Source organism: Egretta garzetta, unplaced genomic scaffold (assembly GCF_000687185.1).
Source record: "Egretta garzetta isolate BGI_Z169 unplaced genomic scaffold, ASM68718v1 scaffold706, whole genome shotgun sequence".
Classification (NCBI taxonomy): Eukaryota; Metazoa; Chordata; class Aves; order Pelecaniformes; family Ardeidae; genus Egretta; species Egretta garzetta.
The window spans coordinates 499,931-527,243 of NW_009260015.1; the positions used below are offsets into that span (position 1 = coordinate 499,931).

Consider the following 27,313-nt stretch of genomic DNA (forward strand, 5'->3'; position numbering starts at 1 on the left):
CAGGTGCATATTTAGTATACTGTGACTTAACACAGTCAAACACAAGAATTTGGCTATGGTCCTTATAACAGATTCTCAAGTGCTTCTGAAAAAAATTGATTTAAAAAAATGAGAAAAAAAATGAAGCAGCTGATACTTTCTCATATATATACACCATATAAAACTGTAATCAAAAGAACAACTACGTTCCACCATGTAGCAGACTAAGTTACATATATTTTAAACAAGCAGTAAAAAGAGCTTGTGATGCTTCAAGTGTCAACAAACAAGCTTTTAATATTACGCATTTTAGAGGAGCTTACATACTCTTTCAAGTGGTCTTCATGTTTTAGCTGGTAACTAGTACATTTTCAAAGTTGTACAGTTTGCAGTAGTGGTGAAATTAAGTTCTGTATTAACTACAGCTTTCACTCAAGATACTCTTCAAAAGATGCCATAATATCACTCTGCAGATTCATATCAATTGTACAAGCCATCTGCAAGAAAGCAAAATTGATGTATTTTCAGAGCAGTTGGACTTTTTATTAAATATTTGACCTGCATAGTATTAGTTAGATTTAAGAAAAAAACTACAAAGCTTCTTCTCTAAAAGTGTATGCTTCCTCTGTTATTACAAGTTTGAGTTTGCATGTCGTTGAAGTCCTGTGTGACAAGGATGAAAGCTTCAGTAGACCTTACCTGGATCTAGCATGATCTCATACCGCAGTTCTTACATTCTGTTGCACAATATTATGAATTTTTAAAAAAGGTTTAACAAAATAGTAGCAGTTAAAAAACATTCGTTACCTACACCAATAAGACCAGTAAGTTAGGTTTAAAAAGGCTCAGTTTTAATATTTCATACCAGAACAGCACAACTAGTGCTTTTGTTGACATGGAGTATGTTAAAGAGGATAGACAGCTCACAAGACTTGAGCTTTGACGTTATTCAAAGGGCAGGGACTCCCTTGAAAATTCGATTTTGCCATTTGATTTTACTTATTCTAAGCTTAGGGGAGTGATAGGACCAAACAGTTTAGTTTTTCATATTCCACCACTTGAAGACCTACTTTGAGTTGCCCATTTCATTTTCTGGACTAACTCTTCAGGCAGCATAGTTCCATTGTTTTCAATCATGCAAGCCCTTTAAAAAAAGGACCTGAGCTAACATTTTTTTATCCTTGACTAAAGGTGAAACAAAATCAGCAAGCAAGAGCCAGCAACTTACTGCTTCTCTCCTCCTGCGTTCTTGTTCCATTTTTCTAGCCAAGTTACGGTCTTGAACAAGAGTGTGCTGTTGAGCTTCAGGCAGTTGTTTGCTCCTTTGCCCTTTTTGGGGCTCACAGTCTGTCACTGCCATGGCATCCGATCCTGTGCCTTCATGGCCCCTTTAAAGAAAGCAGAACAGGTTGGTACAGGGTAAAAGTGGTTTCTTTTTCTTTGTAACAAGCCTTTGCACCTGAAGAGAATTCTGCAAATGACTTAAATCAGCGCATAGCACTCAAACTTTGGTTCTGTTTTGTGTGTAATTTCCCTTTGCAAGAGGTATGTGCACACAGGTGTGGGGCTGTAGTAGGGTAAAGCTCCCCATGTTCCATTTCCAATGTGTACGCACGCAGGATTTATATACGTGCTGCACAAAGCTTACATGTGCTTTCTTTGATAGACGTACACACTTAAATTTCTGTTACTTTCCTGGCCCGTGATGCTTTGCTTCTACCTTCTTCCTCTTCAACTAGTTATTCGAGTTAGATTTCACTAAGTTCAGGCAAGCATCTGTAATGTCTTATTCCATAGAGCTACATGCTCAGTTTCCTCCTCACAGAAACCTGTAGTAGCTGAAAGTACCTGGGCTGTTTACTATACATTCTGAACAAGAAGTCTCTCAAATGGTCTGTTTATTAAAATAATACACTCCAAACAAGTGACCTATTCTAATACAGCCAGTGGCGGGTAGGATCAGGAGAATTTAGAAACTGGCTCAGACTTCTCTTTCACAGGGTCAAACAGACAAGAAAAAAAAAAATCAAGACTACTGAAGAGGGAAATAATACAGAAAGCACAGGTTCAAAAAAGTGGCAAACAGCAATCTAAGATATTACTGCAATGCAGTAATTAGTAGGCAGTCACTTATCCTACTCAGCATAATAATAGACCTCAGGCTGGGATAAGTATGTGGGCACTCACTAAAACAGCGGCTGCAAACAACTAGGGGAAAATACTACAGCAGTAGTTCATTGAATATGTTTCTCTACAGCAATGCAAAGAATTCTGCTAATTCTGCTGCCTGAAGTGGTGCACGCTGGAACTCCTTTAGCTATGCTAACGCCGAGTTTTTGAAGACTAGGTTATCCTGCTTCCCCTTAGGATAGCAAGGAGATGGGGATTTTCCCGGCTACAGTAAGATACTGAGGTCAGATGTGAATGCTGGTCATGACCAGAGGAATTGAGTGCTCCAGCGGACAGAAACCGCCCCCCTCCAAACCAAAATCAACCCGCAAACTGACAAGATTATTTGACTGAAATGATACTGATTTGCAAGCGAAAAAGCCACTGTGCATTTTGGATGTGAAGTTGTGCTTAGGGGGGTACATCTCCCCCCTTGATCTGACACATGGCAGGTACCTAATCCAAACCACTTGTTCCTGAATAACTAAGCCACCCAGTACCATACAAGCAAAAAAATAGAAGAATATTTAAACACGTGGTTACAAACCTCTCTTTTTCTTGAGGAAGGTTTTGCAGCTCCCTCTCAGCTTGCACTGGAGGCCTTTTTAACTCCTGCACTTGCCCACTCCTCCTCTTTAATGCTGCTTTCCTGAACTGCTTGAAGCTCTCAGCAGATGTTTTTATTGGAGCTGGAAGCATCATCGTTTTACATAAGCTTACCCAGGAATCCATATTCTTAAATCCCGTATCCTGAAGTTATTAGAAAAAGGAAAACATGGAAGAGACAAAAACACCCTACAACTACTGATCATCCTTTATCGGCTTAGGTGTTACAGTAGCACAGTGTTGTTTTGACTGGACCTGTTTGGGAATCTCTACCACAAAATATCCTTGCTTTGGCAGAACATTAGCGCAAATACAGCAATCCAAACAGACTTCAATATGTTTTCTCATCAACTTTGAGATTCTTTAGTGATATGCTAAAATCCTTAGCATTTATAGCTATTCTTACCCAATCCTTTACATCCACCTCTCTATTTTTTAATTCCAGAAAACATGAATTCACAAGACTGAGCTTATGCGAGGTCCACTGACAATATTTTACTATGGAGAATATCCATCTAATTTCTATACATAACCATTACATAATGATGTTTTGTATGAGGGCTTGTGAGTTTTCGTTTGAATACCTGTGTTTTCTCCCCCTCCCCGCCCAGTGGCATTTTCTTCACAGCATAAACCAGCATAAAACCAGTGTGCTTAAGACATATGGCTTCTAGCAGAAGGTCACGTATTTATGAAGGAGATACGTATTTTTAGAATTGAATTCAATAAGTTAGTTAATAGCTTTCTGAAAGCTAAATGCCTAAAGAAAAATCCTAGGAGTATTTTAATTCAACAGATTATATACAAACTTATTAGGCCCAGAGGCTGACATGATCAATTATTTAGACTAGCAACTTTGATACCGTATTTTCAAATAGCTGATTACTAAAGAAGAATTTAAATAATAGGTAAGAAAATTCCCCTGTTCCTCCATTTAAGATAACCTATTTTATGCTAGAAAATATTTTGCTTAAATTTCATAAAAATCTTCAGATTATTTCCCAGTTGTAATAATGCCATCAAAAGCATATCGTCCTATTTCAGAACAGTTTTTTCAGTAGCACCCAAGGCTATATTCCACACTAGTCTTATTTTTGTTACTGGATCAGCAAGGGAAAGCACACCGATAGCTTGAATATTGGAACTAGATCAAGATCAAGGAATACTAATAGTTTAAATATTAAAACTAGATGAGAGAAGCCATATTTTTAATGAATATATGGATACATTACTTTTAAGTTAATCCTGTATCATTTACCTTCTGAAATGATCAGAGCCCATAGATTTTTTGTTTGGTTGTTTGATTTTAGCACTAGAAATGAGATAAATCTGTACAGGTTATAACAATGCCCAAGACCTATCAGACACTAAATATCTGAATCATAAAAGACCAGATTTTCAGAGAAGATCCCAGGACGGGGAATTATTGATCCTAGTACGTATACTCAAGCTCTTCTCCTCAAAGAGGACTTGAGCAACACTTACCTTTCTTGGAAGAATTTTGGATTTTGGCTCTAGCATGTTTTTACCGTTAGATTTATCATTAGGTGTACAATGACCTGATAGAAGAATACAAAAAGATTTTTTCACTCGTGTTGATTTGACTACATTTCCTCAAATTTAAATGATAAAAATCTAGTCACTCAAAAAGAAAAAATTGCAGTGTAAATTCTTAAATAAATTTCTAATTATTATTTGGTTCCAAACATTTCCCAAGCTTAAGTTGAACTGGACTTTTCTCCAGTTTGGGGCAAGGAAAGAAATGGTTAAGCTCAATATAGATGAGAAATTAACTCCTGGTTAATTCTAGGAGAGGTCCCAGCAGAATGGCCAAAAAAGTTCGATCAGAAAGTCTCAGCACAGCACCTTGCCAGTTGCTCACCTCCTGTCCCCTCCCCACCCAGCCCCCTTCCATTTTGATTCCAGCATTATTTAAGGGTACTTAATTCATTGCATAAAACTCATCTAGGTAAGACAAGTTTTTTAAGCAAATAGGCCAGCCAGTAAGGGCTAGTCATCACATTTCCAGTAGCCTAAAGGATGTACAAATACTCCATGCCACTACCTCTTTATTACTTGTGAGGGGAATAAAACCCCAACGCTTACACAGGCAAAGTGGAAGTGCTATTTGGCAATACTAACTTCAGATTAACAGTTCTGATGTGCTGCGTTACTGTAGAAGGTCTGTACTATTTTGTGTGAAAACCACTTTCCCCAAACCTTCTAAGACTTCAAAAAATGTTTAGAATTTAGGAACAGACAGCTTCCTACAGTCATTATGGTAAGCCTGAAAATAGACTTTTGTAATCCTAGGGACCAGCTAGAATACCACAGAGTTAACAAAAGCCATGTATTGTAGAGTAGGGTTTTTTTAATCTTATGTATTACTTTGCTATATTCCCTTTCTAAAGGGCTTCTGGGATGAAAATCTAGGTGTCCTCTGAAAAAGTCACTATTTAGAACCAGATATAAACACCACAGATATTTTATATCATTCAGCAATGATCCTGTACTGCAGTTTGAGATGTTCCAGTACTTATTTTAAGTAAATGTTTAGTAAGAAACATAAGATAACATTGTGGGGTTTTTTTTATGCAAAGGATAAAGTTCTTGGATGTTTGAATATAGACTGCTGAAGATAGAGCGTTAAAAGCCTCAGCCAGTTTGTCATAAAAGGGGTTTTCAGAAAGACCTCACAGCCTCCAAAAGTCAAGACAAGAACCGTGCCTGGCCTTTACCCTATGCCTCCATATGTTGGCTCTAGGATTGTGTAAGTGCAAGTGAGCAGGAGAGTTTTTTACTATACAGTGGAATAAAATAGGATGAAAGACCTCTGAAGCTTCTCAAGTACTATCAAAGAATAGAGATACCAAGATTTGGAACATTCTTGTGGATTCCAGGTCCAGTTAAGCAAAGCCTACGTAGATCAAATTCCATTATCAGAGACTTTTTCTCCTCCAGAGTAGAGAACTAGTATATTAAGGTGTCCCTCTTAATACAATAGGCATCTTTCATCGATTTTTTATCTTGAATTATTTAGCTTGAATCTTCATATAAGAAACTCAACAATCTTGAGCACTCCAGAATAAAGCAAGAGCTTTGCATACCCAGAAATGTCTAACCCTGTTGTTAAGATCAATTTGATCAACCTGTTATACCCACCAAGAAGATCTACCTGAAGCAAACTTAAGATTAATTTAAATTTAGTCACATCTGTCCTAAAACTCCAGATAGAACACAGGAATATGAGGCTGTGTCAAAAGCCTTTGCAGCCATGGCCTTTGAAACACGTGTTTTAGAGCTACTTATAGCAACGCCAGCCTTCACAGAACCTCTCATGGAGAGCACCACTTTTTAATCTGAAGGGAAGCTTGTGGTTACCAGTTTCCTAAGTCAAGCTTCTTAACAAGCCACTACTGAATTCAGGGATACGCCAAGCCTGCACCCATACCATCAGAGGTGTCACAAGTCTAAAAATCAAGAGCTCTTGTTCCAGAGATGCAGGTAACCGCACAGAAATGCCTGAAACTGTAGGATTCTCTACAGAATTCAGTGAGTTGCTCTAAGCATCCAATTCTAAAATGAGTTTCCCTGGTTTGATCTAAAACGACGCATATAGTACTGAGCACTCTCTATACTTTTTATCAATAGATTACAGGCTCTACAACATTCTAGGTTAGCAAAGTTTTTGCTGTTGTTTAAAAAAAAAAAAAACGCAAAACAAAACCAACCACATCACACAACCAAAAACCAAGAGCCCAAATCCTGTATTTCTCCCCTTCCTTCCAATTTTCTACAGGAGTTAATAGTAGAAAGGCACAGCTGGGGCACTTATCATTGCAGGAACAGTCAAACACTACTGTATTATGGAAAGGGGCAAATAACTACACTCACATAAGTGTTAAAAGCTCTACTATGCAGCATAATGCTCAAGTTCAAGCGTACACAAAGGCAGAGTCTCATTACTAGATAGTTCCCTTATTAAACACAGGAGCTCCTCTAAAACTGTCCACACAACTGTCCCCTGAGAAAGGGGAGGAGGTGGAAACAGTAGAAATTAAATGAGGATTAGGAATAAAAAGTTAAGAGGGATAACGAGTAAGCAGTAGACAAGTATGGAAGGGAACAAGCTTCCCCAATAGTTTTGGCTATGCTTTTTTTGCCCCATGACTATTAAAACAGTGAGCTTGACTTACTCCTGCTTGCTTTCCCAGCCTTTTAACATATTAAGATAACACCAGGACCTTGATGGTTACAGTCATGCAGTATACAGGACAGGAATTCAAGTTTTAGGCTGCCTCAAAACTTCCTAAGTGAGTATCATTGGCTGAGTCCATGGAACCCATAGACCAGCTCTAGCTGCCACAAGTCTAAACAAAGGGGATCAGCAAGTGTATGGATGGGTGCATTAAGACCATGAAGTTACCAAATAGAATATCTTCAAGAATTATATCTCCATTTTAGTACAACTCTAGTACCCAACATTATTCTTTGGCAACAAGTAAAGAGTTCATCAGTGAGACGACTGTGCCTTTTCATTTCATCAAGTTTTCAGGAGCTTGTTCCGTCCCCTGGTCGAGCTGATAGAAGTGGTCTCGAGAGGAAAGAGTAAAGGAGGAACCAAAACAATCATGTCTGGTAACACTAGGCTCTCAGCATGGATATTCAGTGTCCGGCTTAGTATTCTTTAGTTTGAAATGTGTATGAAGTCTGATGCATCTCTGCACAGAATGCAGCCTTCAGTGAACCCACGTGCTTGTAATAATTGCAAGCTTGTTCCACAGTGAAAGCCTGTTTGACATCACTTTACTGTCAGATCCTTGTCATCAAGAGCCGGAGACAGTAACTCAAAATACACACCGAGTGCCCTGGGAGAACTCCATGAAGCTTCAGCAGAAGGCAGCTTAAAGACCAGTGAAGTTTGACAGATTGGAGCATTGGTTCTCTCAGACTTCCTGGGAGACAGGGTTACTTATCCCTAGTACTAAATTCAGAAAGCTAAGTTCTTAAATCAAAGTAATTTCCTGTACATATTTTAACACAGAACAAGAACTGAGCAGCCATTTAACTTTTTTAAAAAGCAGCAAATAAAAAAAAAGAAAAAGGAAAACTACACCCCCCTATTAGACTGCAAACTGAGTAATGCACAAGTGTTCAGCATTTTATTTCTTTAAACCAGGTTCATACACATTTTTAACTTTGCACCCCTGATATCAGTTACAGGTTTTATTCTGACAATACATACTTTGTTCTTGACTTATGGATATTGAATCAGCAGTTCTCTCACTGGCCTTGTTTTGAAGTTTATTTGATTTGTCTAGATGTGTTTTCACAGCTTGTTTACTCCACTCAGCGCTGTCCACCTGGGAAGTTGTATTGGATACCTAGAAGAGAAGTTAGACTTCAAAATATGTTCTGAAGTGCTAAACATGGGGATTCTTATTGCACAGCAGCAGGATTAAAGATTTAGAAGCTTAGAGCAGTAAACTGTTGCAGCTCTGACTTGTGTAAACATGAGGGAAGAATTAGATTTCATATTACAGTAGTGAAAGCAAGTTCTTATATTAACACTTTGTATTTAGAACATGAACTGCTCAGAGATCCCAAGTGATGGAGGGGGTAGAATATGAGAAACTGGTACAAGCTCTTTAACCCTTAACATGGTACAACGTAATAGAAGTTGGTTTTTACTGTTGTAAAGCCAGTTGCTCCACTCCAGCTTACGGATCAGGCCGAAGGGCAGCTGCATTGCTTCAGTTCAGTGGTACTTTTTCCTCTGTGCAAGACTGTAGTAATCCCCTTGAACTGGGGATGGTGTCACACAAACCTGAGTCTCACAGGAAATACTACTCGCTGCCTTTGGATAAGGGACACAAATGGGAAAGGGCAAGTTGCTTTTCTTCCTTTCTTGCGGGAGGCATTCTTGTGCTTATAGACTCAAGAGGTAGTTTCTATCACTTTAGAAAACAAAAGCTATTAAAACCTGGCTAAAGCAGATGTGTTTGAAACCATGTTGAGAAAGACAGCAAGACATCTTAAGATGGAAGAGATCATCCTGCTGCAGTAACATCAGTAACTTCCTCTGTAACACAGAGGCCTTTCTAACCAGGATACTCTCCAAGAACATATTAAGACAGAAATCAACAGTGACTAAATATTTCACAACCTCATCTATGACCCTGAAAGCCCCAGTTTCCGTGGCTTTAGGAACAGCAAGAAAGAGCAATGCATTTTTCCAGGATAGCCTCTAGGGTCTTCAGGGCATTACTGAGCTTGAGATTGAGATTTTCTAGAAAACAGGAACATGTAATACAAGCTGCTCATCTCTTTTGTGAAACTGTAGGTTTATAGGGCAGGCTTTTAACCTGTAAGTGTGCAAGAGTTACTTAAGTTTATGCTATAGCACTGAAAAGAAAAATAAGCTTTATAGTACATTATAAACTTGATACATTGATCAGCCAAACCCTTTCCTTTGGTGTTGTAGCCAACAGGCAGTGAATTAATGCCCTATTCAAGGACGAGAATCACTTTGTTAGTGGGGCTTTGGATAACTTATGTTGTAAACCTTAAGTGGCCTTCCTTGCATCAAATCCAGGCCTGGAATATATATATTAGATCTTATTTAAAGGAGTATGGACATGCTTTAAAGAAGTCATTTGAAATGAATGCATTGGAGAGAGCATGTATTCACCTCTGGAGGGTGTGTGCGCTGGGTGACAGGAGACTGGTTTGTCCTTGGAGTACTCGGAGAAGTTTGCTGGTCTGGAGCATCACGCAGAGCAGATACAGCTGAGATGATACCTGAGGAAGAAGCAGTGTATGATTTCCCCTAACATGCAAAGTGCAGTCCTACATCTCAAAATTAGGTCACTGTTTAGATCTGTGGATTAACTGGATATTAAGATATGTATCCTTGCTGCACGATCCGAGACAGTTATTTTTAATTAGTTTTTAATTGATTTCTCAGTTAATCAGCCACCAGCTCAAGCTGTCTTTCACCAGAAACTCAGAAGTATCTGAAATTATTAGACCTTTTGAAGGGAGGGAAAAGAATAGCTCCTTGGATCAAGTTTCTAAGCAACTTAACATTTGATATGTCTAGAGAACAGCAGTCGACTCAGAGGGCCTATGGCACCGAGCCTTAAATTCAGCTATTGGGGATTTCAGACAGGAACTTGAGTGGTGGTGATAGATTTAAGCATCTAATTCCTGCCTGAAGGTGTTCAGCACTTCCATGAGATGGAAAACAATGCCTTAATGAACCTAGGGTGACAGGGAGGCAGGCATGAACACCTCTTCCTGTTCCAATACTATTTTGCCCCAGTGATCTGAACCCCTAGCCAGTCCTCAGCACCGCCATGTTTTATATTTACACCATATATAATCATTTACAGCTTTATAATCCATACCCTGCCAGAACTTTTTCTATCACCCACTCGATAACCTCCAAACCCCCAAGATAACCTTATTGGGCCATGCAAATGTTAGTTCTGCCATCCCTTCTTTCCTTGTCAGTCAAATATAGCCACGCTACTTGCCATAAAGATGTTACCTGAGGGAGACTGGGAGTTTTGTTCTGATGGTTTAAGTGATCTATTTTGGAAAGGCTGAAGCCTCTGCAGTACTTTGGGAGGTGGCTGCTGCAGTTGAGATGATCCCCGATTTTGCAGTCTACTGGTAAGCAATGAAGGCTGTGCTTGCAGAACAGCATTGCAGGGTGTCCTCTGTAAACACAGCGGTATTCTCTAGAAAGGGTGTGTAGCAATTAATACAGCCCAGTCTTAATTTTTATAGCTATTTGATCTCCTTTTCCCACCACTGCCTCCTTTCCCGTGTTTATAGGATTCAGTAGTCCCTGTATGGTGATACTAATCTAGCATTTTCTAGGAGTTTAGATGACAAAACCCCATGAGGTGAAGTGCACTGTCGTGGTCTGACAGATACAGGAAACCCACGAGAACAAAACGTAATGTGAGGATTTGAAGTACGATATTTGATGTTCCTCAGAAAGTCAGTTAGGGGCTGTTATAACTGACCAGGAAGAAGCTTAATTCCTGTATCCTGTTTTCAAGTTTATTGCTGTCATTCTGTCGCTGCAGAGGCTGTACTTTTTAAAGAAAAAAAAAGGTGTTGCATAATTCCTCCTCTCAGTCTTCGCTTATGAAGATGCAGAAGGAGCAGCTGAATAATAAATTTGCAGCCTAGTTTCCTGTATCTCAGCTAAGTGCTTTAAGTGAAAGCCAGTCTATTGTAAGAAGAACGAAGGCTTTGCTGCAATCTTGCTTTGAAATCCAAGGTCTCTCTCTCTGGTAGCTTCAAGGGAGATTGTCAAAGGCAGCTAACCCTGACAAGAATTAACACCCGCTGTATATACAGGAATAGAGCAATTCAATCTCAGAGGCATTAAAAATTGTTTCTAGATAAAACTGCTGTTGCTTATAACACCATAGTAATAAGTAATATGAAGTATCCTAGTTTTTTGTACAAATTATTTATTTCCAGGTATAGAAGTGAGGTTATTCATAGATAAAAATATTTAAGTGGGGTTTGCACTGCTTATTAGGGCAATTCTATACTCAAAGATCACATTGGAGAGGATTTTCCTTTTTTGGGGGGGTGGAGGGTGGGGTGCATGGGGCATTCTCACCCTTTCTTTTCCCTTCTCATTCACCCAGCATGGAATTACCACAATGTTTTTAGGAGGCAAAAGCCTCAGGAGCTCTCCTAGTACATCAGTTTCTATGCAGATACATAAGCTACTTTTAACAAACAGCAGATTTTTACATCTCCGTGTAAATCAGTCCTACAGAACAAGCAGCATTCAAGCCATATTCATTATTTCCTGATAAAGTTGTGTCATTTCCAGTAGCACCAAACAACTTTTAGGGCAAAAATGCTATATCCATTCCAGTCAGTTTACCTTAGGCTTTTCCACAGAAGCTGGACAGTTCTGCCTGGCTCCAGTCTGTTTTGAGCAGTTTTCTGTAACTATAAATACAGCAAGGTGGGCAGAAAGAGGGGGATGGGGGAAAAAAATGAAAAAAAAAAAATCAGTCATTCACATATGTTTCATTATTCACACATACAAGATGTGAGTTGCAGTTCTACCTAGTGAGCCAAACCTCACAGTAAAGAGAGTGTTCTTTGCCTGAATACTTTGACTTCAGCTTGATGTGTTTAGAGAATTTCTCCCAGATACAAGAAAGACCACAAAGATTTCTGCAGGATCAAGGTCTTTGCTGCCATCAGTGACTTCACTGTTTGCTTCCTCACACTGCAGAGGGCTGAGCATTCATCTCGCCTTACATCGCTACCTCATACAGCTATCTACATCGTAGACCTCCAGTTTGGCAGATCTGTTCTGTCCTAGAAAACTAAAGAGAGTTCTGTGTACAGACAGAAACATCATTCTGGTATGCTGATGCCACAGCTCTGTAGTGTCCCTTGAACAAGCCTGGGACAGCTTAAGCACCAGCGTAGACTTTGGCTCTACAGGCAATGCTGTTGGCACTTCTGTCCCTCAGCTTAGGGACTAAGCCTTACCCACAAGGTAAGGCACCCTTCATGCTGCAGACCAGAAGATGAAAATAAAGTAAATTACACTTTCAAAAAGGAATCAAAACCACCAGTGTAAGCTATAGCCTAATAGTCATGTCTCCAGGCTAGACACACAGACCTCTCGCTAGCTGATTTTAGCCCCTAAAGTTTTTCACTGTTAAGCTGAGTGGATATTTTAGTATTTTGGGGTTTTTTGTTGTTGTTGTTTTGGTTTTTTTTTTTAACTTACAAACTCATTATTAAGAGTTTTAGTATTTTTGGGTTTTTTGTTGTTGTTGTTTTGGTTTGGTTTTTTTTTTTTAACTTACAAACTCATTATTAAGACACTTATTTAACAGCACTGGAATTGAGCCTTTGACGCAGAGCAAACCAACAAGGGTAACTGAAGTCCTTGGTAAGCACATGGAACAGTAGACACTAATTGAGAAGGCACATGTTTTGCTTATACAAACACAAAAGGAAACTTTCTGACCCAATTCAGAGTCACTGCTATCTGAGGAGCTAGAACCACTGCTAGTACTGCTGCTGGAGTCCGAGGAGCTGCTGCTGTTGCTGCTGTCGCTCAGTCTGCTTGTTCCAATACTGGACTCAGTGTTGTTTTCAACTGCAGGAGAAAAAGAAAGAATACAGAACAACCTGCAGCAGAGCAGTCTTCATAGATAAGACTAGGATCAACCTTGTTAGGTCTGTTCTCCAATATAACAGTTCATCTGCCATCTCCTTGTCCACTGTCTTTCTAGTAGTAAATTTGAGACCTTTATAGAGGAGGGAGTTTAAAAGCAGGAAGATAGTGGAATGAATGAAATAGCCAAGGAGGAGCTGTAATCACACAATTTACCATCCTAAAGTAGGTTAAAACTGTGCTGTCTTAAGACACGATTCAAGCAATTTTCCCCCCTAAGCTTTCCTGCTGTTAAGAGCCTGTCTCTGTGCTTGTTGCTGCTGCCAGACTTGCATGCTGAGGTCTTTATCTATAGCCAACTCTCCTTTACCAAGCCATATGTACTCCAGAATTGTCATCTCTTGCCACCTCCCCACCATCTGACTATTTTGCATCCGCAGGATTGATTTAACTCAGTTTATAGTGATTTTGCAGTCAAAAAACCTTTTTCAAAGTGTGTTGCTCTGATGGAAGCTTTGAAAGTGAGAAGCTACGTGGATACCTGTTTCCCTGGACACAAGTCTTTTGTTAAGTGCCAGCTTAAGCTCTTCCTTGTTAACAAGCGAGACGCCTGTTGTAAAGATTCCCTGGCCTCCTCCCTCTCCCCACAGCATTTGATTCCTTCACCTTTGATTTCAGCTGCTTCTTTAAGCTTTTCTTTCTAGGATGTTTTCAAGCCATCACATACACCAGCCAGGAAGAGCATTGCCTGAGCTAATGCTGGATGCAAGCCTGTATCTTGCAGGGCTGCTCCTATCATTTCAGCTAATTGGTTTTTACATAGGAGCTTAATAGATATCCAATAGAGGGCAATAATAGCACTTACTGGTTTAATGAGGAACAACTTGACCTATAATAGTAACATCGGCTGTATTGATCTGTTCTCAGTCCCTGACGAGAACCACCAGTGAGTGTAGACATGCTCAAGTACAGACTGAATTTCTGGCTTTGATTTGAAAGGGATTTGATTTTTGTGCCAATTTGATTTCTGAAAGGCATTATTGCCTGAAAAATTGAATTGATTCTCCTAGGACACTTCCTTAAGACTGAGGCAATACAGCACACCTGGCACTGATGCAAAAGTTTTGTCAACACAACATTAGCAAGGCTGCAATCTAACAAATAGGACTAGAGTTTGTTATTCTGGGATCTCTAAGCCACAGAAAGGGAATTGCAAACAAATACATAGACTATGGGATGCTCCTCCCACCCTGCCACCACATTTCATGTGTCGGCATAAGGGAGAAGGTGTTCAGTATGCCTTAAGCTCTGAAGCTGTTGTCATCTTTACCTGTAATAAAGGATTAGGTGCAAGAATAAGGGAGATGTTTCAGACAGGAAAAGTAATTGACCAAATTTGCTGCGAAAAATCTTAAGACTAGCAATGCTTAAGGAAGCTGAAGACCTCAAGTGTTCCGAGGAGAAACTCCCCAGCTGCATAACAGTACATAAGCCCAAGGGGAAAATCCCACTTTAAGCCATTTCTGTTGCAAATGAATAAAAGTAAAAGTCACATTACACTTAAGGTTCTCCTTCTTTGGGTTTAGTTGACCATTGACATCCAGTAGTCTCTTCTCTAGCTCTTGTTTCCTCTCAGAATTAAGTTGTTCTTTTGACTTCGGTGGTTTTTTAGCTGCATGTGAAACAGAAGTTAAAATTGCAGCGAAACAGAAAACAAATCTAGTTGTTTTTTTTTTTTTAAAGCATCATTTATACTACATACCCAGCTTTCTTGGTCTCTTCCTCAAACAGGTTGCCACATATTTCTCTAGTTCTCTGAGTGTTGAAGCCTTTAAAGTTTCAAAGTCTATTTCTATCTCATCAGGGTTAGAATTCCTCAGCGAAGGTTCTCTTGACTGTATTATATGGACTACTTTCCCAAGCTTATCTCCAGGGAGTTTATTTATGTCCAAACTCAACTGTCTTTTTTCATCGTAATTCATAGGCTTGGCACCATCTTCATCTTCTGACTTATGTGCCAACAAGACCTGCTGCATGGTTTTCTTTGATTGACTGCAAGAAAAAAAGTGTACTGCAGTAACAGCAGTTTAAAATAATTTGACACCCACACAAGTCCCCCACACTTACATGTTTAAAGACAGCTTTTTCTTAGATTTCTTCTTGTGTTTTAGGTTTTTCTTTTGAATCAGGCTTTTTACTTGGGATTTTTCCTTGTTCTTACTTTTCTCCCTTTTAGCCTTCACTTTTTTCTTTTTCAGTCTAGGTAGGTATGCTCTGGTCAAAGCCCGCAACTGCTGGTGAACAGCTTTAAGCTATCAAAAGCAAAAAAAAAAAAAAGAATGCTGATAATCTTAGGCAATGCAGGATGAACAATAAACTGGCCCTAAATATCAGAGAAGATTTGTGGCAGTTGAGCAGATATTAATAGGATGTTTGCTTTCCAAACGAGGTTTATTTTCCAAGCATCTTGCTATATTATAGATTAGTCACAGACTATGTATATAGAAGATGTAAGGCTATTTATTTTATACAGACGTTTCTAACAGCATATGTCTTCTAGCATCCTGTGAAGAATAAAAAAAAGCACAAATCACTGTAGGAATATCCAGTGGCTTCTCTTTAATTTCAAGCATTTGGGAAGCATACAAGCGCCTTACTAGGTTAGACCTCTACAATGCTACTAACTAGAGCTAGCTAGAGTTAGGCTAGTGGGACTGGGCTTGGGCATCTTCAACCCATAACCCCCAGATATTTCACAATATAACATGGCTAGTTAGGACACACTAACAGCTTCAGAGAAAGACCTAACACAAGTTTGTTTAAACCTCATAGGAATTAGAAGGAAGATGGACAGACAATAAGAGTTATTGTTATTAAAAACTCAGACACTGAAATACTTCACCATTGCAAAGGCTATCTTGTAGACTTCTGGTTGTCCTCGTGCCTATATTAATCAATTGATGATGTGCTACTTTGACATACTAAAAACTAAACTGTCCCTCATTTGACTAGCAGAGCAAATGCTAGTTCTCCCCATAGTTTATAGATGCAACAAAAGGTTAAAGAATTATGTTCAAGCAAAAGCAAGACCCGTTCCACTCTTAGCCAGTGAAGCAAAGCCATGCTTTGCATGAGCACGAGATCCCTTCTATTTTACTTCATACTGAGCTTTCTCAAGTATAATTTAACGACTTGCTTTTGTGTGGCTCAAAAGAGATTGCGCAAAAGAACAGAGCTCTTCAACCATACGAAGGAAATGCCATTGTTAGAAGAATATGCCACTAAGCTACGTGTGGAATACCTGGATGCTCTCATCACACTGCAGCAAGACAGTTTTATTTTTCAGAAGTTTGAGAGTCATCTGAAGAAGTGGTAGGCAAGAGTACTAGAGCAATGATTCACTAAAACCAGTTTTGTATTTGCTGAGGCACTATTCACTTAACATTTGGAGGCGCTTCCAAACAGGAATAAAGTTCTGTATTAAGAAAAACAAATGACTATAAAAATATTTTAAACACTGATTCTTGGTGCTAAACCTTAGAATGGACAATTGCAAGTGGCACTATTAGGGAGTTTATAACAGTTGTACACGTTGAGTACTAATTGCTTACTTGCTGCTGAAGCTTTACAAGGTGCACTGTTCTCTCCTGTTCAGAGTCTTCAGATGATTTTTCTTCTGAAGAGTCATCATTACTGCTCTCACTGGAATAAGCTTCTGCCATTTCTCTCGTAGGCTGTGGCAGAGGAACACTTGCAACAGGTTCATCAGGAATTTTGGCAAACTGCATCTCAAAAACATCCTAAAGAGTTCGATTCGGGAACAGCAAAGAGGTCAGCACATTTTTCAGATTTCTAAAGGCATTGTTAAGTAGCTGCTTGTTTTCTAGAATACACAGCAACATAGTGGTTGATAACATTAGCAGAAGCTACAATCAGGGCATGAGATGACCACAGAGGAATCTTATAATCCTACTCTTTTTCAAGTCTGACTTAAGTGATAACTTACCTGAAGTTTTCTTGCCATAGCAACTATTTCAGGGTCTGAAGAATTATGTTTGTAGCAGCTCATGAACATTAATCTAACATCTGCGGCAAACTCTTGTGTATCTCTATATTCAAAATTATCCATTTTCTTCTAGAGGAAAAGAAAATTAATGCACATTTAGGGCTTGAAAGCAGAAAGCATCACCATGAACTGGCAGAAAAAGAGGAAGATCAAGAATTTTGACATCCAGTATCAGATTCAGCTTGTACTGAGACGTTAAATATTGTAAGAACCATTATGGAAAAACCCGCTTCTCATTTAAACATTGTCCCTTTAACAAAGTAAAAGCATTTTGTCTGACAGATCTGCTAACTGTAGTTGCTATAAGGACTTTGTAGTGCTAGCTTCAGCGCTAGGTTAAGACAACAACGCTCAGGTGATTTTATTTGGTCACATGCTCAGCACTTGGTTTGCATTCTAAGCATGGTATTTATTCAAAGCCTATTCCATAGTTGTTTGAGTCAAAGTAATAGGCTAGAAATTAGAAAATAACCTTTATATTGCGCAAGCCAGTTTGCAAGATAATTCAATAGACTATTGAAATTCAACCCTCCCCACAACTTGGCTAAATACTTCAACCCCAGACAGTTGTGCCCAGTGTTCACAAAGCACCGGTCACATATCTCCATCTAGAAGGGCTCCTTTTCACAAAAAATGTGAAAGATGTCACGTAAATATTCAGTGTTGTGGTTCCAGGGCACTTCACCAAGGCTAATGAGATTCAGAGAGAAGCAGAAGTTGACATTACAGAATTGCATTTTGTTTTATAGAGCATTAGCAACAGCATTGTGTATAGAGACTGGAAGATATTTAACATGCAGCCTGTTGGGAAGTGCTTCGTGGAGACAGTAATTCCCTCACTGCTTATATTAGCTTGTTCAATAGATAAATACATTAGCCACTATGCACATGGTCACAGTGAGAATTAGATGACTTTCTTCCATGAGCTGTGGCTTAGTGCGTTGAGAGAGATAAGTGTATATTGTTTCTATGCCCATTATTTCTTTCAAAGGAGAAGCAGCTTTCATGACATCTTTCCAGCTAACACTATTAAAATCCAGCCATTACACAAGTTATTCAAGCAAGCACACAAATAGCCCAGTTCCCTCTGAAACACACTTACTTTAATGGTTCCCAGGTCTGCAGGACATTTGGCAATCCCTTGGCTCTCACCAAGTGAGAAAGATGCAGTATCTACAGGTTTTAAGAAAGGCCACGCATATGCTGCATGTTTCTTTGAAAACATTTCTTTAAGTATTTCATTACAATGTTTTAGTTGTTCTGACAACTGAATCTTTTTAAGAATTTTAGGTGACTGTTGAGAATCCGGCAAGTATCTCTTCAGTAGCTTATTTGGTATCATACATTCATTTTCACCTCTGCATGCCTTAACAGCTTTTCTTTCATTACAAGTTGCAGAAGATTCACCACTTGCTGTGAATATCGAAGTAGTAGGAGTCGTAGTGTCAGCCTTCCTTTTCACACCTTTTTTTGCCTAGGAAAAGAACATTTTACAGTCCAAAATACAGGTGTCCAGAACAGCAAGAAAATGGTCAGCTTTCAGACTACGCAGAAAAAAAGTCTGAAAAGCGTTAGAACTTTTACAGCTATTGAAGGGAGAGCAGAATGTGGCACTTCCACAAGTTTAGACTGAAAAGCTACAAGGCATTACAAGATCAGCACACCAAGCTCAATCTTAGATGCAAAGGAAAGAACCAGGTGTACTGCAGGTCAGGTTGTGGTCAGTTTTTAGCCATTTGAGAGAAGTCCAAGACACTGGTAGGTGATGAAGTTACCACGAGGTGACTGCCGTGGAAAGGGGAAAAATTACCGCAATTCATTTTAAGCCTGGTTGAGGGCTTTATGTACAAGGTTTATCTCTATTTTTCTTTAACCTGGGTGGTATTTGGTTTGGAAGCAATACAATGTGTGCTTTGTCATCAGTGTTCAGACTCTTCAGTGAAGTGTAAATATACACTGTAGGAGAGCCTGACACATGTGCCCATTCCTCAGTGGAAGAGCAAAACCAAAACTAAGTCAATACAGGAGTGTTTATCTGATGAAATAGTCAGATGTTCTCATACAACTCAGACAAGAATTTGCTTTTGTGAGCTACAAACAACTTCCAGGCTAGTTACACAATGTTTAAGCAAACATGCCGTCTTGGGGGCATCAAGCATTTGATTGACATTGAAAACATGAGGAATTATTAAATAGAACTTTAAAAGAGCTTTATTTTGATACTAAACCCATTATCTACACCTCAAGGAGAGAATAGTTGCTACATCAAGGTGAAGCCTGCGGAAGTATAGTAGTACGCTTTGAGAATGACCATCTTACAGTTCACTTTATTTCTCTGGGAATAACATTTTAAAACCACACTTATAAGAAAAGATGTACTAAGCAGTCATCCCAATTTCTGCTTAGTTTCTAGAATTAGTACCGGCCTAGTTATTTAACAGAGACCTAGAAGATTTTATAGAGATCTCTTACTATCTTCTATCACAACAGAAGTTTTGAGAAGATAACGCAATAAGCATGGCTCCTATGGCTTTGCCATTAGTGCCCGAAGCAGCAATTTCAATACTTTTCTTTCTAAAAGTTATCTGAGGAAACTTACTTTTCTTATAGGGACTGCTGTTGGCATTAAAGCAGTCAGCTGAGCTGCAGACAGAGGAGCTGGCGTAACCTGACGTAGCTCTTGAGTCATCACTGGAGGTTGCTCACCGCTTTCAGCTTGTTTCTGCATTGTGCTTTGTTCATTTGAAGTCCCAGGGCTGGGCTGCTGTGTTTCTGGTTATTTTAAAACAGAAGTTTTAAAAGTTAAGACTCAAATGTTACAGTTCATTTCTTTCATGATCAGATTGAACAGTTGTCAACAGAACCACTCTTCCACACCCAAACTATACAAAAAGATAGAAACAAAAGCATTGTTATTACATACAGCAGCATTGGTACCCTCCTCTGCTCAGCACTGTTAGCCCCTCAGCTAGAATATTGTACCAAGTTATGCATATTTGGCTTCAAGGAAGCTGCAGGGAAGCTTAACCTCAGAAGGAAGATTAAAGAGACATCACACTAACACCTGTACATTGTAAATACGTTCTTGGCAAGAAGATAATAAAGTTGTTTTCTACATACACATAAAGACCAAGTTGTAAATACATTCTTGGCAAGAAGATAAAGTTGTTTTCTACATACACATAAAGACCAAGCAGCAAAGTGTGCATCAAACTGCATCATGAAGGTTCAAGTGTCCTAAGCGTAGTTAAGACCTGCATATATTGCTTAGCAATGTTACAGATTTCAAAGATTTGAGGACAGTTCAGACTGATGTTTTTCTGTATTTGATTTAGCTGGTTAGATTACCAACCTCTTTTCCAGCTCTGCAATGCTATTCAGTTCCCATAGATGTTCCCACCTATTAGTTTATTACACAATGCTGAGTAACACCATGACATTCTCCAAAATGGAAGTCTGTTGCCTTTTTTTTTTTTTTTAAAGGGAAACAAGCTGTATGTATAGATCTGTCTCTAAAGTCAAAGCATGCAAAAGACAGGACAGAAATATTTCCTTGATCATAGCAGTGTGCTCTACTATCAAATTCAAGAAGTGCTTGGAACATTTCAAAATTTGTACAAGCTGCATGTTTGTGTGTGCAAAGGGAATGAGGGTACTGAAACAGCATTAATACTAGCAAGACAGTGTTATGTAAACATCTCAAATTGTTGCAATCATTTGGGAACCAAAAAGCTAACTCCTCTTCCAACACATTTCTCAACAGAAATCTTTTCTGGGAGTCACTTCTACCTATTCAATCAACATACCCTGCCGAAGGCAATGAATTGCTTGAGATTTTACTCAAATAACTAGTAAGAGCAGGAAGCAAGCCGAGTATCCTCTTCTTCCTAAGCCTCTAAAAATTCTTGTGAAAGGACCAAGAAATCCACCTACCATATCCATCTACCAGATCACTGAAAGGTAGAGTTGCTCCTCAAACATACATTGAGGAGAAAGCTACAGAGATCTATCCAACTGTAATACTATTTTGAAGAAACATTTGTGTCAGAATCTACCAGCAACAAGGACTGCCACACCACAAACAGCAGTAAGATGAAGCAAATGATGTCATCAGGAGACCCCAAAGAGCTGTGTAGTTGCATAGCTAAATAATGAAAGCATCTGTTAAGTGATGTGGTAAGAACTGAGCTAGCTGAGACCACTGCTCCATGGCTGTCAGAAGGCAAATAATTAAGAGGTATCGTGGTGAAGAAGTGTTGCAGCTCTTTCAAGACACGGCTAATGTTTCCTCAACAACTGACAGCAGTACCTCCAGGCCAGTATGGAAGACTACCTTGGAGGTCTCCAAATTAACCCACTGAGATGCACATGTGATTCCAAGCATTGCATAGTCTTACTTCTGTCAATACAAATATTTATTCTTTGGCAATGTTGAGAGCTTTGGTGTAGAAATGAGCAATTCTACAAAGTGAAGCAGGTTATAAGAACAATTATAAAGACATAGAAAGTCAGTGATGAGTAATAAGTTGCAGCTAATCACCTGGCCCTTTGCAATTAGGCTTCACAGTGTCACTTCAAGCTCTTACTCTGTAATTTCCTCATGAGTTTGAGATGCCTTGAGTGAATCATCCTTTCTGTGGGCAAGAGCACTGCATTTTACCAGAAGTTTGCCTGTAAAGCTATGCTGTTACACTACTGTTGAAGTTGTTAATTCTGATTTTTACCCCCTCTTAAACACACTTGAGTAGTAGAAAATAGGTAATTTAGCTAGTACCTATAAAAATATTATGGCTGCACCAAATCTGCTAAAGCCTTATAGCAATGTTGTTACTTGTCTGATATGTTCTGGGAAGAGTGGAGAACACCTCAACTTCTCCATAGCTGAGTTGTGACAAGCTCTGGAGGATTCCCTGTTTCCAGCTTTTGCTTATTTAATACATTAAACATTTAACATGTAATACAGGCCTTACCTTCTGGCTTCTTTCCTTTTCTCTTTCCTTTGTTGAGAATCACTATTCTTTCTTCTGGTGGCATTTGGGCTATTTTCTGCATAAAGACTTTTTCTAGTTCTTGGGCCATAAACACAATGTCATCACCAGGCTGCAAAATGTGATCAGTAACATTCAGAGTAATGGAAAGGCTGCAGTAATGGAGGGTTACCTTGCAAAATAAACAGTCTACAGAATCCTGCTCCAACAGTTGGAAACAAGCCACCGATACCAGAGAGGTCTAGAAGTCCTTGCCATCCCTGCCCCCCCAAATCACTTTAATACAAATTGCTTCATTATTGAAATACTCCATCCCATTGCGCAGTTCTACTTGCTGTATATCCATGTACTGCCCACAGCAAAGGGAAAAGGGGGTAGGTCTGTAACTCCCTTAGTCATCCCTGTGTTCTGAGGAAAGCTGTTGAAGCTTAAAGATACTAAGACACAGCCAACAAACATCCAAGAGCAGGGAGGTGCTCACACTTCAAGTTTGGTTAAACTTTTTGGAGGAGTGGAGCACAGCTCAGGGTTGCTAGCCTTAAACTTGTATAGCAGTTACACAGTGCTTGCTGTTCATGAGCTCTGCAACTAAAACCCAGAGATTCTGCAGGTGGAATCCTTGTGCAGAAAAGGCTGTGCACAGTTGTCGCAACAGCAGGCTCATGTGCCCTCAGTCAATCCTAACAACAAAGCCACCCCACCTTTACAAGAAAACTGTTTAAAAAAAATCATGAAGACATTGACTGATTTAGTGCAGGCTCTAATAACCATTTGCTTGTTTCAGACTTGTTTGTATTGTTCTATAGAGCTGGCCACTAAGAAGAGGTTGTGTTTCCCATACCTTGTTGTATATGTAGCAGTTCAAGAACATAGTTTTAAAGTCTTCAATGCATTCCGCAGCTTTTGCGTAGTAATTGTGTTCCAGACGCTTTTTAATGGTGCTCAAGTCCATAGGTTTCTTTATAATACTGTAATAATCCTGTGGTTTTGAAAGAGTTAGTCACACAATAGAAATATTTAATATTAGGACATGAAGATTCTTACACATTTAGTTGTGAAAGTTAGATTGCAGGAAAGGAGAACTGCATTATTTTCAAAGGAATATTTTATTTAAGGGAAAATTTTCCCCTATAGTCATAGGTACCACAGGAGTAAGTGTTCAGGAACTCTTCGCCTCGTATTTTATCCTTACTCTTTCATATAACATCCACCATTCAAAGGCCCAAAGAATATTTATTTTGACAGGATCTAGAGCTATAGTGGTAGTAGCAATTGTGAAAAATATGCATACTTCTCATTTGTTATCCCAAAGCCATTTACCTGAAGTAGGACTCCAGATTACAGAACAGGAGGAACAGAAGCCAGAGACAGACTTTGACAAAGACAAAGACTCAGTCACCAATAAAAAGAAGCCACCAAGTTTTCACAGTTGCCGACCAAATACTTCATCCCCTGGGTTACACTGGCTCTCTTCTCAGGGTTAGTCTAGTGAGGATGTGGCAATATGAGTGAAAGGCAGCTGGAATGTGAACTGTTGTGATTATTTCATAGCATGGCTAAAAGCTTGTGATTGAGAGCGTAAGGCTAATTTCCTGCCAGTACATTTAAGAAATCAGAACAGGAATATCTCCACTAAGTTCACATATACATTGTAGTTGTGTGAAGTTACTACTACTTCAAGTCTTCTAAAGCTGTCCTAGCAATCTGTTTTAGTGAAATAAAAAAGCTAAATACACCATAGCACAGACTGTTGAATTTCCCAAACAAAACCAAGAAAACTTTTAAGTAATGCAGCTAATAATTAAATATCATCTGCTCTGCATCTTCTAACACCTGGACGAGGGAAGCAGATATCTTCGTTGTTCCTTGCCATGGAACCAGAGGTTTGCTTGTTGTTTTGCAGGGGTTGAACTAACACATACTTTCAGAAGTCAAGTGGCTGCCTTAGAAATCCAGAGAGGCAGAACTGGCCTGAGGCCAGCTGCAAATGTTGCTACAACTCTGATTGAATGACCCTTAAGGTTAATATTAAGTGACAGTTCCTTCCAAGAAGGAAAAAGGGTAAGGAAAGACACAAAGATAGTCACTTTGACTGTGCTTTCAGACAAACTGACCAAATGAGTTTGTCATGAGAAACAGCTGCTTCTGTCTGCTCTAAACAGAAACAATGATTTTGTACAATTAACCTTGGAAATTTGAGAAAACTAAATACAATTGCTTAAGCTGGGGGAGGGGGAAAAAATTTCCAAGGAGAGGTACCATAGTTCTATTTAACACCTTTCTATTTATCTCCCAGGAGCAGGGAGATTCCAGGTCATTTGAAATCCCATTGTGTGAATATCAATGTTGTCATTTGACTGAAAAAGCTGGGGTGATCCTACACTGGAGTCTAAAGATACCTGAATTAAGACAATTTGTCACAAGACATTAGATTCATTCACTTCATTGCAGTTAAGTTGGAACATAAATAAAACCCACAAGACAATACAGAACAAGAATTTAAGCATCAGATCTTCTATTTCTTAGAAGAATTTTCTACTACTGTGGTGTGATGGGAACACCATATCTCTTCCTTCCCTATTTTTGCAGGGACCTCCAATTCCTCTAGAAACTGCAGAGCAAGATGCCAAAGTTGATTTGAAATTAAGAAGCATTACAAGTGTAGTTACTTCTACGCATCAAACGGGATCTGGATTTGCCTATTTACTTTAGGGTCCATCAGATCTGCTCTTCTACCATAAAGTATTTGACATTGAAAGAGGCTGGCTGCCTCCCATTAAAAATAAAAAAAAAAAATCAAAGGCAAAAGAAAGTACTCAGCATATGCAGTGTTAAGAAATATGGCTAAACCAGCAGGGAGGTGGAGGGAAGAGAAGACAGAACACTGACATCCAGAAACCCCAAGAGGCCTCTCTAAGCATTCTTATTATCCCTTAGAAATATTGATTTACTACAGTCTCAGATCAGACAGCAAAGATGCAGCATTTAATATGGACCAGAGAGAAAATACTGTTTTCTTGGGTTAATGAAAGCAATTCACATGCAAAAGTAATCTTCCATGATCTGTTGCATCAGAAAAAAACCCCACTTTTAAACTAACATTAATTCACAAGTCCTGTAATACTCTACATATTAATGCTCCAATTCCAAAATGGTTCTTACAGGAAGGTTCAGTGCTGCTGCATCTACAGGCTGATGAAATGGCCAGGAAAAGTTGTGCCTCCACACGGCTTTCATGACCACCCTCTGTAAGTACTGAAGCTGGTTTGTTTGACAACCACTATTTTTGTTATTTATATATTCTGGTGGAGGAGGGTTAATAATAATAGGACGGTGTTGGCCTGGAACCGACATCTTTAGCAAGTTTGTATATCTGCTTGTTCAAAGATCTTCGTTATACATCTAACCTGGGAAAAGAAAAATAAATAGCATTCAGTGAAGATACCCAGATTTAATGCTGTTTACATGTTCACTTCTGTTTGTGGAGGGCCAGTACTGTAGTCATAGGCATACCTTCATGGTTTAACCAAGAGACATTTGTTTTACCGTGCTTAATTGGATGTGCTGGACAACTAGAGGTCAGTTCTTTAGGTTATAAACAGCTATATTTGTAAAGGCTTAACAAGGAGGCATGTTGAGATCTGCAAGATTTCCCTAGAAATAAGCTTTCTCACCAAGGTTCATCTATCAAAGTCTAGGAATACATCCTCTGCCTCCCCCCTCCACAGATGGAGTCCTGTAGAAGAGGTTTAGCCTAAGCAGCAGCTTTACAACACAGACTGCAAGTCTCACTCAGCACACAGCAATCGCTGGGTATTGCCTTCCTCCTGCGTCTCAGCGAACTCACCACACAGAATTCCTACAACTGCCAATAAAATGTTTTAGCATAAGTGTATTTTGAAACAGTGCTCTTCTAGTTTGTGCATATCCACAAAAGTATTTCCTGCCACCGTGCATCACCTTTGTTAAGTACCAGAGGACTATAACAGGTTCATTCCCCTTGCCAAACAATTTTGGATCATTTAAAGAATACTGCAAGGAGCAACCATGGTAATTTGTCTTTAGCCAGCGCAGTGTTGCTGTGCCGGAGCAGAGCATACAGGTACTTAGGAATGGCAGAGGCTGTGTTTTGGGGTGCATAACACCAGCACTAAGCTAGGCAAGACCTTCACCAAGCATGGGTACAGAAGTTTGAGTCATTGCCCACCTTCTTAGCTCATCGAGTTACACTCGCGCTCACGCAGACTCTCACTTTCTTCTCCTCATTAAGACAAAAAAGCACCGTATTTTCTCATTCTAACATTAGTTCCTTGGTTTACCAACGTAGCAGTTTCTTTTTGTGCATTCATTCAATCAAGCATTACTCATTCCATTCTCAGTTTGTCCTGCTTTCTGCTAAAAAAAAAATCTGATAGCCTGCTTTTCATTCTGGTATAAAGTATTTAATGAGTTTCAGGAAAGGTTATAATAAGCTAGATAGCTACTGTTATCAGCACACTGCTAGAATAATATCTATGCCACTCTTACAACAACTGTAACATCCCATCAGACATTACATATCACACATCTCACGTTTTCATCTTTGTTCTTTATTTCAGCATTCAAAAGCATGCCTCTTCTCAAACAGCTCTGGGAGCTAAAGAGCTGTTCTGATTTCTCCCCCATGTGTTCAGTCTGGTCACCTACAGAATGCAGATGCCTTTCATTGAACAGTACTGCCATTGAGGTAAAAGTTTTCTTTTTTCTTAAATAAGGAAAACATATCAAACCCAAGTTGTTAATACCAGGAACAGTTCTGGGCTATGAGTCAGCATACCTACACAGACACTACATCAGTAATGAATTTAGTACAAGATCAGCTTGCTTTGAGGTCCACAGTAAAGCAGGTATCAAAACTACTGTTATTTTTCATAACATTGATTTCACTTGAGAGGACAATTTTGATAGTTTAGGCATGAAGTTGTAGTTTCAGGTCATGTAAATAACAAGCTGTCTTAATTTTAAATTGGAGAATAATCATCTTCTGTCACCTGTGTCTCCTGATAAGACCAGACCTAGCACTTACTCTAAAGCAAATTTCAAAAAACCCAAAGTGAACTTAGCTTTTCCTGGAATAAGATACTGCCAGGGTACAGTATGTGCGAAACCACTCGTGCTCTACAGACAGAGATGATCGCATCTGCTTTGTGCTCAACAAGTGCACTAACTCTGAAGCTGGGCATTTCTCTGCTGCCTGCTTTTGCAGAGCTAACTGATGCAGTGGTAGGTACTGGACTGTGTACTTGGTCTCTTTTTATTTCAGAAGTGACTTCATATCCTAATTTC

The 27,313-nt window shown here is 39.2% G+C and overlaps 1 protein-coding gene across 1 annotated transcript; it reads right to left on the reverse strand.

The window, feature by feature from the left end:
• Nucleotides 1-407: 407 nt before the first annotated feature.
• Nucleotides 408-25,342, reverse strand: BRDT (bromodomain testis associated). The gene is made up of 19 exons (XM_035896102.1): nucleotides 25,151-25,342; nucleotides 22,830-22,967; nucleotides 21,971-22,100; nucleotides 19,600-19,772; nucleotides 18,103-18,474; nucleotides 16,941-17,069; nucleotides 16,546-16,734; nucleotides 15,062-15,246; nucleotides 14,697-14,986; nucleotides 14,493-14,606; nucleotides 12,785-12,916; nucleotides 11,675-11,736; nucleotides 10,307-10,499; nucleotides 9,446-9,555; nucleotides 8,000-8,138; nucleotides 4,240-4,313; nucleotides 2,696-2,898; nucleotides 1,208-1,367; nucleotides 408-476 (listed from the first exon to the last, which is right to left on the reverse strand). The coding sequence occupies exons 1-19, from the start codon at nucleotides 25,340-25,342 to the stop codon at nucleotides 408-410; spliced, it is 3,054 nt and encodes a 1,017-aa protein (XP_035751995.1).
• Between the last annotated feature and the right edge of the window lie 1,971 nt (nucleotides 25,343-27,313).